At 38.1% G+C, this 16,486-nt stretch overlaps 5 protein-coding genes across 5 annotated transcripts; 1 reads left to right on the forward strand and 4 right to left on the reverse strand.

Moving 5' to 3' along the window:
- Window positions 1-762: 762 nt before the first annotated feature.
- LOC131961165 (histone H2B 1/2-like) lies at window positions 763-1,303 on the reverse strand. Its single transcript, XM_059326435.1, has one exon. It carries the CDS (start codon window positions 1,282-1,284, stop codon window positions 910-912), a length of 375 nt encoding a protein of 124 aa, XP_059182418.1. The 5' UTR covers window positions 1,285-1,303; the 3' UTR covers window positions 763-909.
- Window positions 1,304-6,679: 5,376 nt separating this feature from the next.
- LOC131961161 (late histone H2A.L3-like) lies at window positions 6,680-7,112 on the reverse strand. The gene has a single exon (XM_059326432.1). It carries the CDS (start codon window positions 7,110-7,112, stop codon window positions 6,726-6,728), a length of 387 nt encoding a protein of 128 aa, XP_059182415.1. The 3' UTR covers window positions 6,680-6,725.
- Window positions 7,113-7,442: 330 nt separating this feature from the next.
- On the forward strand, window positions 7,443-7,899 carry LOC131961154 (histone H3). The gene has a single exon (XM_059326426.1). The coding sequence runs from the start codon at window positions 7,443-7,445 to the stop codon at window positions 7,851-7,853; it is 411 nt and encodes a 136-aa protein (XP_059182409.1). The 3' UTR covers window positions 7,854-7,899.
- A 4,218-nt stretch (window positions 7,900-12,117) lies between these two features.
- Window positions 12,118-13,098, reverse strand: LOC131961168 (histone H4). The gene has a single exon (XM_059326438.1). It carries the CDS (start codon window positions 13,066-13,068, stop codon window positions 12,757-12,759), a length of 312 nt encoding a protein of 103 aa, XP_059182421.1. The 5' UTR covers window positions 13,069-13,098; the 3' UTR covers window positions 12,118-12,756.
- A 1,032-nt stretch (window positions 13,099-14,130) lies between these two features.
- On the reverse strand, window positions 14,131-15,896 carry LOC131961163 (histone H2B 1/2-like). The gene has a single exon (XM_059326434.1). The coding sequence runs from the start codon at window positions 15,850-15,852 to the stop codon at window positions 15,478-15,480; it is 375 nt and encodes a 124-aa protein (XP_059182417.1). The 5' UTR covers window positions 15,853-15,896; the 3' UTR covers window positions 14,131-15,477.
- Window positions 15,897-16,486: the final 590 nt, after the last annotated feature.

A 16,486-nucleotide genomic window follows, 5' to 3' on the forward strand; every position in this document is an offset into this window, starting at 1 on the left:
TGGGATTGTCTTTTATTCACTTCCAAATCAACACGTATTTATATTATGCAGGACACTGATTTCATGGCGGTTTCAGCATTTGACCAAGACTTGCAATATTTCTGCAAACTAAATTGCATTCTAGATAAGGATAATGTGTAGTGCTCATCTTCCTTCCTTTTTTTTAGCCATCCTTCTGTATAGTATTATGGTAGTATGTGCTTGGCTTTCTTGAAAGGCATATTTAAGTTATTAAAGTATGGTTATGCTTTCATAAACTTCAAATTGACCTGGTGATTTATTGGTTAGAATGTAGCTTTACTCCACATCAGGACTTCATATGTGTGGGTATAATATAATTGATTAATTATTAATTTGATACATTGATAAAAAGTCTTATGCTCACTATCACTGATTCTCGTGTTTAGGGTTATGTAATATAATGAAAGCAATAGACGGTTTGTATTTGATAGTCATTAAGGGGTAGTATTGTCACCTTAATCTCAATTAGTCTAGATGATTATGTCACTTCAATATGCTTAAAATAAAATAGGATCACATTCAAAATTGTATTTTCTAAAGTATACTAATATTCTGTTATGAGAAATGGATTTACAAGTATGAAATTCTATTGAAAGGTTTATTAAGATGACAGTAATCTATAGTTTAAATATTACTCCTTTTACAATCTGTCATATGTAGTGGGTACAAATGGGATGGAAGGCATCATTATATCTAATAAGCTATATATATATATATATATATATATATATATATTTAGCTCACTGATCTACAAATACAATATGGCGTGTGGTAGAACATGTAATAAACACATTAATGAAGTTTCACTAAGAGGAAAGTCTCTCCAGAGGAGGTGGGTGGCTCTTAAAAGAGCCGTTGTGTTGTTGTTGTTGGAGCAGCAGTCCCTGTTTACTTGGAGCTGGTGTACTTGGTGACGGCCTTGGTGCCCTCAGACACGGCGTGCTTGGCCAGCTCCCCGGGCAGCAGCAGGCGGACGGCGGTCTGGATCTCCCTGGAAGTGATGGTGGAGCGCTTGTTGTAGTGAGCCAGACGGGAGGCCTCACCGGCGATGCGCTCAAAGATGTCGCTGACAAACGAGTTCATGATGCCCATGGCCTTGGAGGAGATGCCGGTGTCGGGGTGGACCTGCTTCAGCACCTTGTACACGTAGATGGCGTAGCTCTCCCTCCTCTTGGACCTCCTCTTCTTGCCGCCCTTGGGCCCGGCCTTAGTCACGGCTTTCTTGGAGCCTTTCTTCGCTGCTTTGGGTACTGTCTCAGGCATGGTGGAGTCTCGAGTTCACAAAAGAATCGAATAACTTCCTTCCCTGCAGAGCGGGTTCATATATCCACCTCATGCAAATATTACTGTGCTGTTGCTCTCACAGGATTGGAGGCCTTCTTTGGTGCGAATGAGCATGCGCAGTAGACCCTTCCCTCTAGGTCAGCAGATTCATTGTATTGTGTAAAAAGTTATAGTAGTTTAATAGCCAAATACATCTCTCTCTCTCTCTCTCTCTCTCTCTCTCTCTCTCTCTCTCTCTCTCTCTCTCTCTCTCTCTCTCTCTATCTATATATATATATACTTCTGGAATATTTTTGCTTTACTCTTACAACATGTAAACATTTCTGTTTCATGTATGACATATAAATAATGTGCAATGCCATTATAAACAAACCATTATAAAATATGATGAAACTCTTATTACATAGCTAGTATAGTTTGTCCTTTACAGTTTCTGGCAGGAATAAACTATAAACTGGAGGAAGTGGATGTCTCCAAAATTGGTGAAAACAGAAACAGGATCATGTAGGTTATTCCTGTCAATGGAGCAAAACTGCATAAACTACTCAAATATTAAAACCGGTTTATATTGTAGACAAAGGTATTTTTTTATATTTATTTATATTTTATATTTTATATATTTTTTTATATTTTATTATATTTATTGAACTACAACTTACAAAAACTATATAATAATTAAAAACAGTTATTTTTTAATGAATATTTTATTTATATATATATATATATATATATATATATATATATATATATATATATATATATTTTTATATTTTTTTTTCCTAATGCTTGCCTTCCAAAAAAAAAAAAAAAAAACACAAAAATTTCCATTGCGACCATTTAGAGGCAGAGGTTTTCTCTTTTAGAGAAAACTTTATAAGATTAAAGCATAGTGTAATATAAAGGACTCTTAAAGTTCTGTGTTATTAGATGAAATTGTCAAAGTTGCAGTCCAATTAAACAAATAAATGACAATTAAAAAAATACAACATTTAATTAAACTGAGGCAAAGATGGGACAGAAGAGGTTTGGAGTGTCTTTACCTGGAGTACAGGGTGACGTCGCATTGCATCTGAGCTCATTGGCCTCATTTATCAAACGAGCATAGAAACGAGCGCAGATCTGAGTGTATATTTAAAAAAATGTGTGTTAAGTTTAAAAAAAAACCTAAACACACAGAGTTTTATCAGCTACAGGCATTGATACAATCGTCTAAGATCAATTCTCAGACTCAGACGTGTGGACTTCACGCAGACTCAGATTTGCGTACACGAGCTGAGAGCAGACTGAGATCTGATCGTACCCTCCGCTCACGTCCAAATGGATAAACGCCTTGCTTAGAAATGATCTTACGCTCACTTTCTGTCGTATGCTCGTTTGATAAATGAGGGCCATTGTGTTTCTTAACAGGTTTGACCAAACCCCCACCCCGGTGTGCTCAGACAGTGAGGCGAGGTCACCGCTCAGCACCTCCGCTCCCATTCACACCTCTGCTACTCCCCTTAGACTTTACACTGAGTACTTTTTTGGAAAGCCAACGACTTAAGCCGTGTTACCTTTAGGGGAAAGAGTGGCCACAGAGAAAATCTCAGGCCGCACCCTTTCAAATGTCCAATCACTCTGCATGTCTCGCTGGAGACTATTTTTCAAAAAAGCGACTAGCAACAAATCTAGCAACTTTTTATGGTGTTATTTGAGATTTTGGGAGACTCGTTCCAACTCTTCTTTACGATTAGCAGGCACCATCCTAAAGCACTCACAAGCGGCCCAGTCCTCCTGCAGCGGTATCTCCCAGCTGCAGTCAGAGCAGGAGATGGTAACCCCTCAGCATCCAGTCCGCATCAGTCTGCTAATAGCCGTGTTTCGTCTAGGGGGAAAAGTGACCATCGGGAAAGTCTCAGGCCACACCCTCTCAAAAGTCTGCTCACTCTGCGTGTCTATTGAAAGTTAGTCCCCAGAGGGATTTAGAGACTCCGGAGGTGATGTATGGTTTTCACCGTCGCTAACTGTGCACAACGTCAGCAGCATGGTTAATTATCAGTCTCCCTGATCATACACATAGTGATTGTGAATTAACCAGCATCGCTAACTGTGTACAGAGTGTCCAGTGCGGGAGGCCGGCTCATTAAGAAGAGTAAGAAGGAGTCTCTGGATTTGTCTCCACCCGCTTTCTTGAAAAATAGTCGCTAAGGGGGTCTGAAAAGTCCCTAAATTTAGCAACAAAATCGTTAAGTTGGGAACACTGCTTCACCGGCTTTTACAAATGGTGCGTGTGGTTGTCGTGTACTACGTCACATCCTGCTTAGCGATCTATCCAATCAGTAACCAGGCTGTTTTCAGGGGAGAAAAAAGACCCTGCTCTTCCACAGGGATGAAAAAAGTCCGACAAAAGCCCGCTCTGGACTGCTCGTAATCAAATTAGGGGCGTTTCAGCGGGTGATGTGCAAATTTGCCACCTCAACCGCATCCAATCAGCGTCAACTAGTCAGTAGCGGCTCAGAAAAGTTCCTTTCCCTAGGCAGGTACTTTCTGAGCCATTACCTGAGAAGTTGGGTGGATCATCTCTCCCAAACCAAAACAATAGCTGCTCACTAGAGGGAAAAGTACCTGATGGAAACGTGCCAAATGACTACAGACTGGTGGCTCTGACGTCACACGTCATGAAGACCTTTGAGTCTTATTCTGCGGCACCAGAGGACCCAACTTACAGCTCTCCTGGTTGTCTACCTGACACATAAGGCCCTCTCTTATCTGGAGAGGCACGGAAGCACTGTGAGAGTCATGTTCCTTGACTTCTCCAGTGCTTTCAACACCATCCGGCCGTACCTGCTGAGAGATAAGCTGCTGGAGATGCACCTGCACCCAAACATCACTTCCTGGATCATAGACTACCTCACAGGCCGACCTCAGTACGTCAGGGTGGATGACTGTGCCTCTTAAATTTTGAACACTGGCGCACCCCAAGGAACTGTACTGGGACTGTTCCTCTTCACTGTCTACACCTCTGATTTCTGCTTCAACTCTGGTTCCTGCCACCTCCAGAAGTTCTCTGATGACTCCTCCATTGTTGGATACATCACCAGGGACTGAGGAGGAGTACAGAGGACTGATTTAAGTTTTGCCCTGCACCCCAGTAGCTCATTAACATTACCGTAAAAAAAAAAAACATCTGTTTATGAAACTGATGTTATCAAGTATGTACTAATTCACCACCAGATCAGAAGTACTTATATAGAAGTATATACAATATACAATAAATATTATATAAAATAAGTATTCAGCTTCAAATTTGATAACAGGAAAACAGCAAATATACTAATTGCATTTGGTGTAAAGAGACTTGAACCATATAATTTAAAACACAAATTACCAGCTATAATGTTGAATATTAAACAATTATATTTTGGTGCCCATGCTAGAACTTAAGAGGCCTGTAGGATTGATAATGTTTTGCCTTATTTTGAAGGTTTTGTTAACCGGAAGTATGGCTCTTTGTATGATCTCTGGGTTATAATTAATGTCTGATTAGACTACTAACAGCCGTTTGGTACCATAATAAGATAAAATAAATGTCAATATAGTTGGTTAGTTTAGTTTAAGTTTCCAGTGAGGGTGATCTATATAAACTGCATCGTCATGGTTTGCTTTTATTTTGAAGGCGAGATGTCTAGCAGAAATGCAGCGGTTAACAGCCGCGAGCTTGTAAAGAAAAAAAGGCGGGCTGAGCTGAGACTGACTGTTCTCTTCTACGTCCGCAGTTCCTAAATAAATCCTCAGAGCCTTCCGACCAACAGCACATTTCTTTGTGTTCATCTCGACTGAAGACTTGAAAACATGTCTGGACGCGGCAAGGGAGGCAAAGGACTCGGTAAAGGAGGCGCCAAGCGGCACCGTAAAGTGCTCCGTGATAACATCCAGGGCATCACCAAACCCGCCATCCGCCGTCTGGCTCGCCGCGGCGGAGTCAAGCGTATCTCCGGTCTGATCTACGAGGAGACCCGCGGTGTGCTCAAGGTCTTCCTGGAGAACGTCATCCGTGATGCCGTCACCTACACCGAGCACGCCAAGAGGAAGACTGTGACCGCCATGGATGTGGTGTACGCTCTCAAGAGGCAGGGCCGCACCCTGTACGGCTTCGGAGGCTAAACACCACGAGGCTGCTCCAACAACACAACGGCTCTTTTAAGAGCCACCCACACACCACAAAGAGACGGTTCCTGATCATTATCAGTACTTTCCATAATCTATGAATAACATGGTAATAAAAACCATTGCATTAATACTAGGCCCTACTATCTTAAATAATATCACCTATATGAAGGGGAAACTTTCTTTTTATTAATTTAAACAATATAAATCACAAATAGACAAAGTAAATAGACAACCAACCTAAATAAAGCTAATAACATTTAAACTAAACTGGACACAAACATCAAACATAATTACCACATGAAACATACAGAATACCAGCAAACTTAATAACCTAATAAGAGAAAATAATAAAGGGTTAGGTTAAATGCCAGTCTTCCAAATACCGTCCAACATCACCATTCGTCTTAGCAAGAAAACCTTCCAAAATAAAATGTTTAATAAGCATCCTAAATTGATTAATGCAGGGAAACCTTTAGAGATATAACTAACATTTTATAGGCAAGTCTTGCAGATAGTTACAAAGATATTTAATGATAGTTTCACAGTTGCTATCCACTTCGACCTTTCCATTGTCTATGAATATGTAATTTGAAATTATAAATTATATATCCTAACATCTTAATACTTTAAACCATCTTTATCTGCTGACGACTTTTCAACCTTATTGTTTTATCTAGAATGCCATCATGTCATCTTTTGTCAGAGCACCAATATTTTAATAACTATAGGCCTAGAGTACTAAGCCTGCTGAAAAATAGTATTCTTAAATAAAATATTTAAAGATGTTTATATCTTAACAAAAAATATTCACAATGAAAATGTGTATATTCAGTACCTCCATGGGAACAGTAAGTTTATGGTTTATAGTATGTTGAAAATGACGAAACACGAGTCTACAATTTAAACATTTTTTGTAAATATTTGACATGTAAAGTAAAATATGAAGTACTGGGTGGAGACAAAGTTTCAACTGCATCAACAAAAACAAAAAGCTTGGTGCCTTCTGATTATTAGGATTGTGAAGCAAAATGCATATTATAGTCTTTAATGTCTATATTGATATACCAGGAAGTCACAATTACAGCTATAAATATGATAGTAACCACTACGGTAATATTTTGTATTATTTTTTGGTACATATGCTTTTAAGACACGTTAGTTATATTCATTAGGTTAATTGTGATCGTTTAAAAAAGGAATAAACTCTCAGAATAGGTGGGTGGCTCTTAAAAGAGCCTTTTTGTTGTTTTCTCCAGCAGTCAGAGAGGTGTTTACTTCTTGCCGGCAGCCTTCTCGGTCTTCTTGGGCAGCAGGACAGCCTGGATGTTGGGCAGCACACCACCCTGAGCGATGGTGACTCCTCCCAGCAGCTTGTTGAGCTCCTCGTCGTTGCGGACGGCGAGCTGCAGGTGTCGGGGGATGATCCTGGTCTTCTTGTTGTCCCGGGCGGCGTTTCCAGCCAGCTCCAGGATCTCAGCGGTCAGGTACTCCAGCACCGCCGCCAGGTAGACCGGAGCTCCGGCGCCGACACGCTGAGCGTAGTTGCCCTTCCTCAGATGTCTGTGGACACGACCCACGGGGAACTGGAGCCCGGCACGGGAGGAACGGCTCTTGGCCTTTGCTCTGGCTTTTCCGGCACCTTTACCTCTTCCAGACATGTTTTGATATGTTTTCTGTAGCTTGAACTCAGAGAAACTGAAGTTCCAACCGGCGGAGCCCTCCTTTATATGTCCGCGGAACCACTCGCGAGCGGGAGCTCGCGCTGAAAGTTGGCGCTTATTTTCAAAAGAGTTTCCACCAATCAGCGGCGGAGATCCGGGCGGTTGGCCCTCCTCGAGGCGGCGCTGAGCTCCACGAGGAGCCGCCAACCAATCAGCAGCCGGAGGTCTGAAGCAGCGTCACGTGACACAGCCGGTCCCACACTTTAAGAGCCGCGAGTCTCTGTTCCGACCTCACATTTCTACTGTTGATAGAAACAAGAAGAAGCGATGGCAAGAACCAAGCAGACCGCCCGTAAATCCACCGGAGGAAAGGCTCCTAGGAAGCAGCTGGCCACCAAGGCAGCCCGCAAGAGCGCCCCGGCCACCGGCGGCGTCAAGAAGCCCCACCGTTACAGGCCCGGTACCGTGGCTCTCCGAGAGATCCGCCGCTACCAGAAGTCCACCGAGCTGCTCATCCGCAAGCTGCCCTTCCAGCGCCTGGTCAGGGAGATCGCTCAGGACTTCAAGACCGACCTGCGCTTCCAGAGCTCCGCCGTCATGGCTCTGCAGGAGTCCAGCGAGGCCTACCTGGTCGGACTCTTCGAGGACACCAACCTCTGCGCCATCCACGCCAAGAGGGTCACCATCATGCCCAAAGACATACAGCTGGCCCGCAGGATCCGTGGAGAGAGAGCTTAAACTCAACAACCTCTACTCAACAACACAAAGGCTCTTTTAAGAGCCACACATCTCATCTCAGAGAGCCGAGTTCAATTTTTAAGATTAACATTTGCTTTATTATTCCCATAATAGGGACATTTCAAGTGTTGCAGCAACATTTGAGTACTGAAAAAACGGCCAGATTATGAGCTGTACAGTAAATAATTAAAATATTTGGATTATCTAGAGGAAAAAAGTACTGTTTCATTTATAAATTAGTTATGTGCAAAAACTGCTCCTAAATGTCTGACAAGTGGTTTAAATGTCAAATCACCTTTTATAAACCATTATTAATTGAATATCTCATTATTGATTGTTCAGATGAACAAATGTGGTGTTAAGTAGATATTTAATTTTTAATCATTGTTAGTGGTAAGATAAATACTTTATTTATCCCTCAGTTGGGAAATTTAGCTGTCAGACTTTTGAGTTTACAAAGATATAAAAATAAGGATAATATGCAACATGCAAAATAGATTATATACTTTCTATACCTACGTAGCATTTATTAAAATTGTCACACAATATTTCACTCATATTGCACATTAGGGAAAACAATATATATATATATATATATATAATAGTGAAATTATAGTGAAATTGTAAGATTTGAATGTAAATATTTAATATCAAGAAAAATATTGTTAGTATAAAAATCAAACTGCTCAATTAATAATGATTGATTTAATCTTGTTGAAAATCAAGCTTTAAGAAAAGTAAAATAATGTTTAATGTTTATAAAGTTTTGTCTTCACATAATTATCATAAAAATGTTTACTTTTTAAAATCAATGACATTTTTTAAAATTAAGATACCAAATATTTATTCAATATGTTTAAAAAACTTCACTTTTACATTAACGAGTTAGTAATGAAAAATAAATAAAATATATTTTGTTTAGGGAAAAAAAGTTAAGAATTGTTACTGATGATAATTATCGTTTGTTCAGCTATAAAGTATTTTTGCTACTTCACAAGTATTTGCTCAGCCAGACTGTAACTCTGTGTACTTCAGTATTAAAAAGATTAAATCTGCAGTTTCTTTTAAACGTTTTGAGTTGTTAACCGCGTGTGTAAGATGATTAATTATTTCTTATAATTAATGTGGTTTTATAAAATATAAGCATATTTACCATGAGCATGTATGATTTCACAGACAGATCCAGGTCTGATTCAATAATAATAATAATAATAATAATAATATGCTGTATTCATTTACAACAGTTTTATTTAAAATATTTGTGACTGAACTTAAGGATTATCCTCCTAGTTTAAGCATCAAAACACTTTTTAATCACAGATATTGAGCATTATCAAGCAATTTAAAAGCTTATTAAATTTGAGAGAAAATTGGATTCAAAACTTTGAATATTTTCTACAATTTTGTTAACAATTATCAACACAACTCTTCAATATTTAAATGATGGACCCATACACAAAAGATCAATTCTTAGATAAAAATAGTGTTACTGTATATTAAAACGGGTTAGACATGCTGCTGCCATCAAATTCACAATGAGCTATAATGTTGTCCACGAAATGGTAAAATGTCTGTTTCTACATCTGATATGTTGTTTATGTTCGATTAGGAATAAAATATGTTTGTTTTTATTGACGTTTAACACATCGTCCCAACTTTTTTGGAATTAGGGTTGTAGTAGAAGCTGAAGGGATTTAAATGCTCAACAAAGAAGATAAAGATTCACTTAATGTGGACTTTACTTTTCATATTACAACTTACAGAAATCTATTTTTCACTGATGTTCAATATACAGTCATGGAAAAAAAATATTAGACCATTGTTGATTCAGTGTCTGGTACAACTAAAGATATATTTGTCTGGATAAATATATTTATAACAAAAAATATTGCTGATAATTTTCTTGATAATACCTAAAATCATTAATCAATCAATAAAACCATGTTAAATGTCTAGATATCAGCTCTTAAATTAAACTCTTATCAGCTATTTTTGTTGTTATCATTATATTTGTCCAAACAAATGAACCTTTAGTTGTAACAGGCATTAAAATGAACAAGAAATTGAAGAAAACAAGGTGGTCTAATCATTTTTTCCATGACTGTATGTACAATATAAAATACTCAGAAACTAATGTTGAGTGTTTTTACTGACTCTTGGACAGAATTTTTTTTTTTAACTCTTTATCGGGCGAAGAACTATATTTGGTAACTTCTGTGGATATCAAAATGAGGTCCCCATGTCTCTCTGTGAGGTCGTACAACCACATGGATTTGTAATATTTAGAGAAAAAAGTTGCAAATTTACTAGATTAAAGTGGCAAATCTGTGTGAAAAAAAGTCGTAGATTTACGAGGAAAAAGTGAAAAAAAAAAACTTTTTTTCTCGCAGATTCACCACATTAAATCTCATATATCTGCACTTTTATTTCACGTAGATTTGCCACTTTAATCTCGTAAACTTTTTTCTCAAAATATGACCCCCCTCCCCCGGGTCTGTATGTTTTTGTTTTTTTTACACATTCTGGCTGTATGTAATATCCTCCAATATTCTCGAGGGTTGAAGTTTGCAAGTATTTCAATGAGTGCCCTATTAAGGGTTAACCCTCTGGGCTCTGAGCCTATTTTGGCCGTTTTTGAATACTTTTGACAGTTATTTTCTCACTTTAACCCCCTTTATCAACATATTGAGCCCAAAAATCATGAAATCCGAGTTGAAAAATTATACTATTCACTACAATAAAAACCACAAATATGCTCAATGAACTGTTTTGGAACTTGAAAATATAAACATAGGATACAAATATGAAAATATAAAAAAGTAAAAGTAAAAATTTAAATATAATAAAACTATATACAAAAAAAGCCCCATAAAAACATGCATATTTATAGGCAACTCTTCAAAACAAACTATGTGTGAAATGACACAGAGAGCTACACCAACGCTCTAATATTTCTGTTCTATCAAATTAAAACGATCATATCTTTGGTTTTACATGAGCTAGGAATGTCAAACAAAAACTGGGAGAAAGTTTCAAGTCTGAACTTTGGAGTGAAGTTGATAGCAGCGCTCCATGTGAGCTGGTTTTTATGTTAAACGTCACATGATCTGATCAGGACGCCACCATCACAGACCCCAGAGGGTTAAAGGAGTTTTTTTTTTTTATTCTAACTAGTACGGGGCATGTTGATGGAAGAAAAGAGGTTGATTCTCAAACACAGAAGGCGGATTGGTTTGCTTCAGTTGACAAAGTATAATACACAAATGTCACAAACAATTTAAACCATGTGGAGACCAAGGAGGTGCAGGGACTCACCACAGTACTGGGACCACTGGGACCACTGGGACGCTGATCAGAGCAGCTTCGTTAAGGAGTAGAGTTGTGGTGTGGTCGAGGAGAGAAGGTCCTCTCTGAAGGCCTTCAGGGGGGTTTTAAAGGTCCTGCTCTGGTAGGAACTACAGAGTCACTATAGAGGAGCTTAATGTTTTTTTTAAGGAATCCTCACTAGCACTGTTCAAGATAATAGCAGTCCAATGTGACTAACCAGATTAATCCAGGTTTTTAGTATATTTTTTTCTGTTTTTTTACAAAATTGATGACCTCACTGATTGAACACACCCCTTTCAACTAATTGCCCAATGTCACAGCCTTAAGAGCTGCATATCACCGATGCTGGTCTGGTTGGTTTTCTGAGAATCTACTGCACCTACTGGTACCTTGTGTGCCATGTAGTAATAAAAATATACTAAAAACCTGAATTAATCTGGTAAGTCACATTGGACTGCTATTATTTTGAACACTACTGTATTGCTGCACTAACGCCTCTTATCACACTATACCTTCATTGTTTCCCTTTTTCTGTAAGTCTCTTTAAAACGCCGTGATCTAACCACTGAGCTTACAGCTGCCTGTTATGTGACAAATAAAAAAAGAGACTCAAACTTTGTTTAGTTAAGATACAAACTAATCATTTCAGTTTCCTGTTGTGACTGAGCTGATGACATGACATGTGACAAGAACGTACTGCATGAACATGAACGAATCACTCCCTGAGATACATCATTACTCCCTATATATATATATATATATATATATATATATGTTTAGTTTATTGGTTAATTTAAAACATGGACCATGTACAAGGTTCATTAATTACATGGAGTAAAAAAATGGCTTGTACCAGATTATAGCTAAAAGCTAATTTCCATCTGCAGTCCCTGGGCAGGTAAGAATAAAATAGGATAAAATAAAACAACAATAAGCATGCACACACACTCATTTATAAAAACATATCTGCAGAGTACAGAATAAAAAATAGTGCTGACAAGACTGAGTACTTAAAATCCATGTTTTCACTTCACCTGACAAAAAAATTAAAAAAAAAGTGATTGAACCCCATTGAACAATACAGCATCACAAACTAACAGCCATAGAAAGCATATAAAATATATTTGCAACCATCTGCAAGACTTTTGTATAAAACCTTAATGTAACTTTCCCTCTAGATCTGCCAACTAAAAAAAACTAAGACAGTATTGTTGGTTTGTTTATTATAGTGTTAAATTATGTTCTCTTCCACAACCGAGGCCTACATAATATCTTATTCAAACCCAACTGGGTCATGATTAAACACAATTAAATCAAAAGACCGGCAGTCATGTTCACAACATTACAGCAACTCTGTTACTCTCAGGTGCTTTACTCAAAACGGTCCGTGTTGCAACAAACACTTTAGCTTTGCTGCGCCATAAACAATGGTTCCTAGGGAAAATAACTATTCCTGCTGTTACAGGTTATTCATCCAACAAAGTAATGATATTGATAATGAACAGAAAGCGTCTCTTTGAGGTGTGTGGGTGGCTCTTAAAAGAGCCGTTGTGTTGTTGGAGCAGCCTCGTGGTGTTTAGCCTCCGAAGCCGTACAGGGTGCGGCCCTGCCTCTTGAGAGCGTACACCACATCCATGGCGGTCACAGTCTTCCTCTTGGCGTGCTCGGTGTAGGTGACGGCATCACGGATGACGTTCTCCAGGAAGACCTTGAGCACACCGCGGGTCTCCTCGTAGATCAGACCGGAGATACGCTTGACTCCGCCGCGGCGAGCCAGACGGCGGATGGCGGGTTTGGTGATGCCCTGGATGTTATCACGGAGCACTTTACGGTGCCGCTTGGCGCCTCCTTTACCGAGTCCTTTGCCTCCCTTGCCGCGTCCAGACATGTTTTCAAGTCTTCAGTCGAGATGAACAGACAGAAATGTGCTGCTGGTCGGAAGGCTCTGAGGTTTTATTTATGAGCTGCGGACGTAGAAGAGAACAGGCAGCCTCAGCTCAGCCCGCCTTTTTTTCTGTTCAAGCTCGCGGCTGTTAACCGCTGCATTTCCGCTGAAAAACTCGCCTTCAAAATAAAAGCAAACCATGACGATGCCGTTTGTAACAGGTCACTCTCACTGGAAACTTAAACTAAACTAACCAACTATACTGACATTTATTTTATCTTATCACGATACCATGAGTAGTAGCTGTAATTAGTCTCATCAGTCATTAATTACAACCCAGAGAGCCTACCAGCCATACTCCCGGTTAAAACCCCTTCAAAATAAAGCAAAACATTATATACTCATGCGTTTCAGTGGGCGGGACGAAGTCTTTCATATTTATCAGAAGATGAAAGAGAAAGTAATTTGGAGCAAACTAAATCTATATATGACAAAATATCTTATTGTACAGATTAACTAATGCTTTATTATTTTAATAAAAATGATTATCATACTGGTAAAGCCTATAACACGACACTTTTTATACACTGTATTTGTGTATTATTTAATGTTTTATTAGTACACTGTTGCATTTATCTGCTTTCAAATTATGTAACCTTGTAAAAAAATATCAAGGATTTTCCTAAAAAAAATTAATAAATAAAAACCTTTTCTTTTTATTTGACATTTTGAAATGTTTTCTTTTATAAAAATAATACACAACATGCAGACTGTCTAAATGGCTATTGATATGACTTAATCTTTAATGAAAGATAAATAAATGCTGCTTAAATGTTAGTGAAAAACAGGTCTCTTGTTATTTTCACTATCAGGGATTCTCATGTTTAGATTCTTTATGTATAGAAATATTATTAAACTAATAAAATAATCAAGACTTGATATTGTTTTTAGGTGAAGTATTACCACCTAGTCTCAGCTAAACTATGATGATTATATTTCGCTTCAATATACTGAAATAAAGGTATAATTCAGAATGTATGTAATTCTAGTAAAAGTTTTATTAAGATGACAGAAATCCAATATTTTTATTCCTTTCACAATCTGCTTTTATAGTAAGTACAAATGGGGTGGAAAGCATCATTACATCTAAATACCTAAGCATGTATAAATATATACATTGTACAATAAATTGAAGTACTACAGGACACGTCAATCATAATGGGCCAACATGTTTATGTATTTAAATCAAGGTTTTTACTTTAGGACAGTTTGTATTTGATGTAAATGTTTTTAGGAAGAGGAACAATAGCATCACATTCAGAATTTTATTTCTAAATCTAGTATTGTGTTTCTGTGCTTATGAGGACAAGTCAATCATAATTAAACTTTAATTTGCATGTTACAAGAGCAGTTTTAATACATATGGTATGTTAAATAATGGGCCAACATGATTAATTATGTCACAATATGTTTGATGTTCTGATAAACATACAATAAAGATATTGTAATAAAATTCAAACTCTGCTCTTTGAGATGGTGTGTAATCTCAATTAGTCTGATGATTATATATCACTTCAATATACTTAAAATAAAACAATAACAATATGATCACATTCAAAATTGTATTGAAATTGTTGCTGTGCATATGAGAAATGGACATACAAGTATGTAATTCGAGTATAAGATTTACTAAGACCACAGGAATCTATTGTTTTAATATATTTTTACTCCTTTCATAATCTGCCATATATAGTGGGTACAAATGGGATGGAAGGCATCATTACGGCGTCTGGTAAAACATGTAATAAACACATTTGAGGTTTCAATAACAAGAAATTCGCTTGAACAGTCTCTGTATTATCCCACTGCTGGATAAAGAATTTTACTTCAAAATGATGGTGTTCTTTTCCTGATTTTTTTTTTTATTTATTTACTTGCAAATCAAGATATAATTTATATCATGCAGGACACTGACTTTATGGCAGCTTAAGCAATTAACCTAGACTTGCAATATTTGTGCAAACTAAACTACATTTTGGATAAGGATATACTGCATAGTGCTCATATGTTACTTATGTGCTAGGGTTTCTTGAAATGCATAGACGGATAATATCAGCTCTGATGTGCTTACATAAACTCCAAACTGAAATAAAATTGACTAATTACCTGGTGATTTCTTGGTAAGAATACAGCTTTACAGCAAAATTTTGTGAACCACTAGACGACCAATGTGTATAGTGCAAACATGTTACGTCCTGATGTAGTCATAACAGATTAACGAAGACATTATAGCATCTGGTAGAACATGCATTAAACACATTTATGAGGTTTCAAGAAGAGGAAAGTCTCTCCAGAGGAGGTGGGTGGCTCTTAAAAGAGCCGTTGTGTTGTTGTTGGAGCAGCAGTCCCTGTTTACTTGGAGCTGGTGTACTTGGTGACGGCCTTGGTGCCCTCAGACACGGCGTGCTTGGCCAGCTCCCCGGGCAGCAGCAGGCGGACGGCGGTCTGGATCTCCCTGGAAGTGATGGTGGAGCGCTTGTTGTAGTGAGCCAGACGGGAGGCCTCACCGGCGATGCGCTCGAAGATGTCGCTGACAAACGAGTTCATGATGCCCATGGCCTTGGAGGAGATGCCGGTGTCGGGGTGGACCTGCTTCAGCACCTTGTACACGTAGATGGCGTAGCTCTCCCTCCTCTTGGACCTCCTCTTCTTGCCGCCCTTGGGCCCGGCCTTAGTCACGGCTTTCTTGGAGCCTTTCTTCGCTACTTTGGGTACTGTCTCAGGCATGGTGGAGTCTCGAGTTCACGAAAGAATCGAATAACTTTCCTTCCTGTAGAGCGGGTTTATCTACCCACCTCATGCAAATATCACTGTGCTGTTGCTCTCACGTGATTGGCTGTCTCTTTTAGTGAGACTGAGCATGCGCGGGCACATCTAACCCTCCAAGTCAGTAGATTCATTGGAATCATGTATGGAATTTTAGTTTAATAATAAATACATTATTTATTTAAATCCCAATTTTAAATGTATATACTTATGGATTATTTTTGCTTTAATATAAATCCATGGAAACATTAAATGTCATGCAGAGTAACACTATTTTTGTTTGTGGTCAAACTCAGTTGAAGCTATTATAAACAAACTGTTTATGAAACATGAAACAAAATCTCAACAGATGAAAGATACAGAGCAGATGTTTAAATGTTTTAATGTATGGCTGGGAGCTCTGAGATGTCAAACACCATGTTATGAATTTCTTAAAAATAAGTCGGAACAAAACTAACCTTTTTTTCGTATTATCTCAGGGAATGTATAAGTGTCAGGATTATGGTTGATTTTACTTTGGAGAAATTACAAGATAGGGGGCTGATACTTTCAACAACACATTTACAAGTCTGGAGAAACTAATATTTAAGTATTT

Source organism: Centropristis striata, chromosome 22 (assembly GCF_030273125.1).
Source record: "Centropristis striata isolate RG_2023a ecotype Rhode Island chromosome 22, C.striata_1.0, whole genome shotgun sequence".
Lineage (NCBI taxonomy): Eukaryota > Metazoa > Chordata > Actinopteri > Perciformes > Serranidae > Centropristis > Centropristis striata.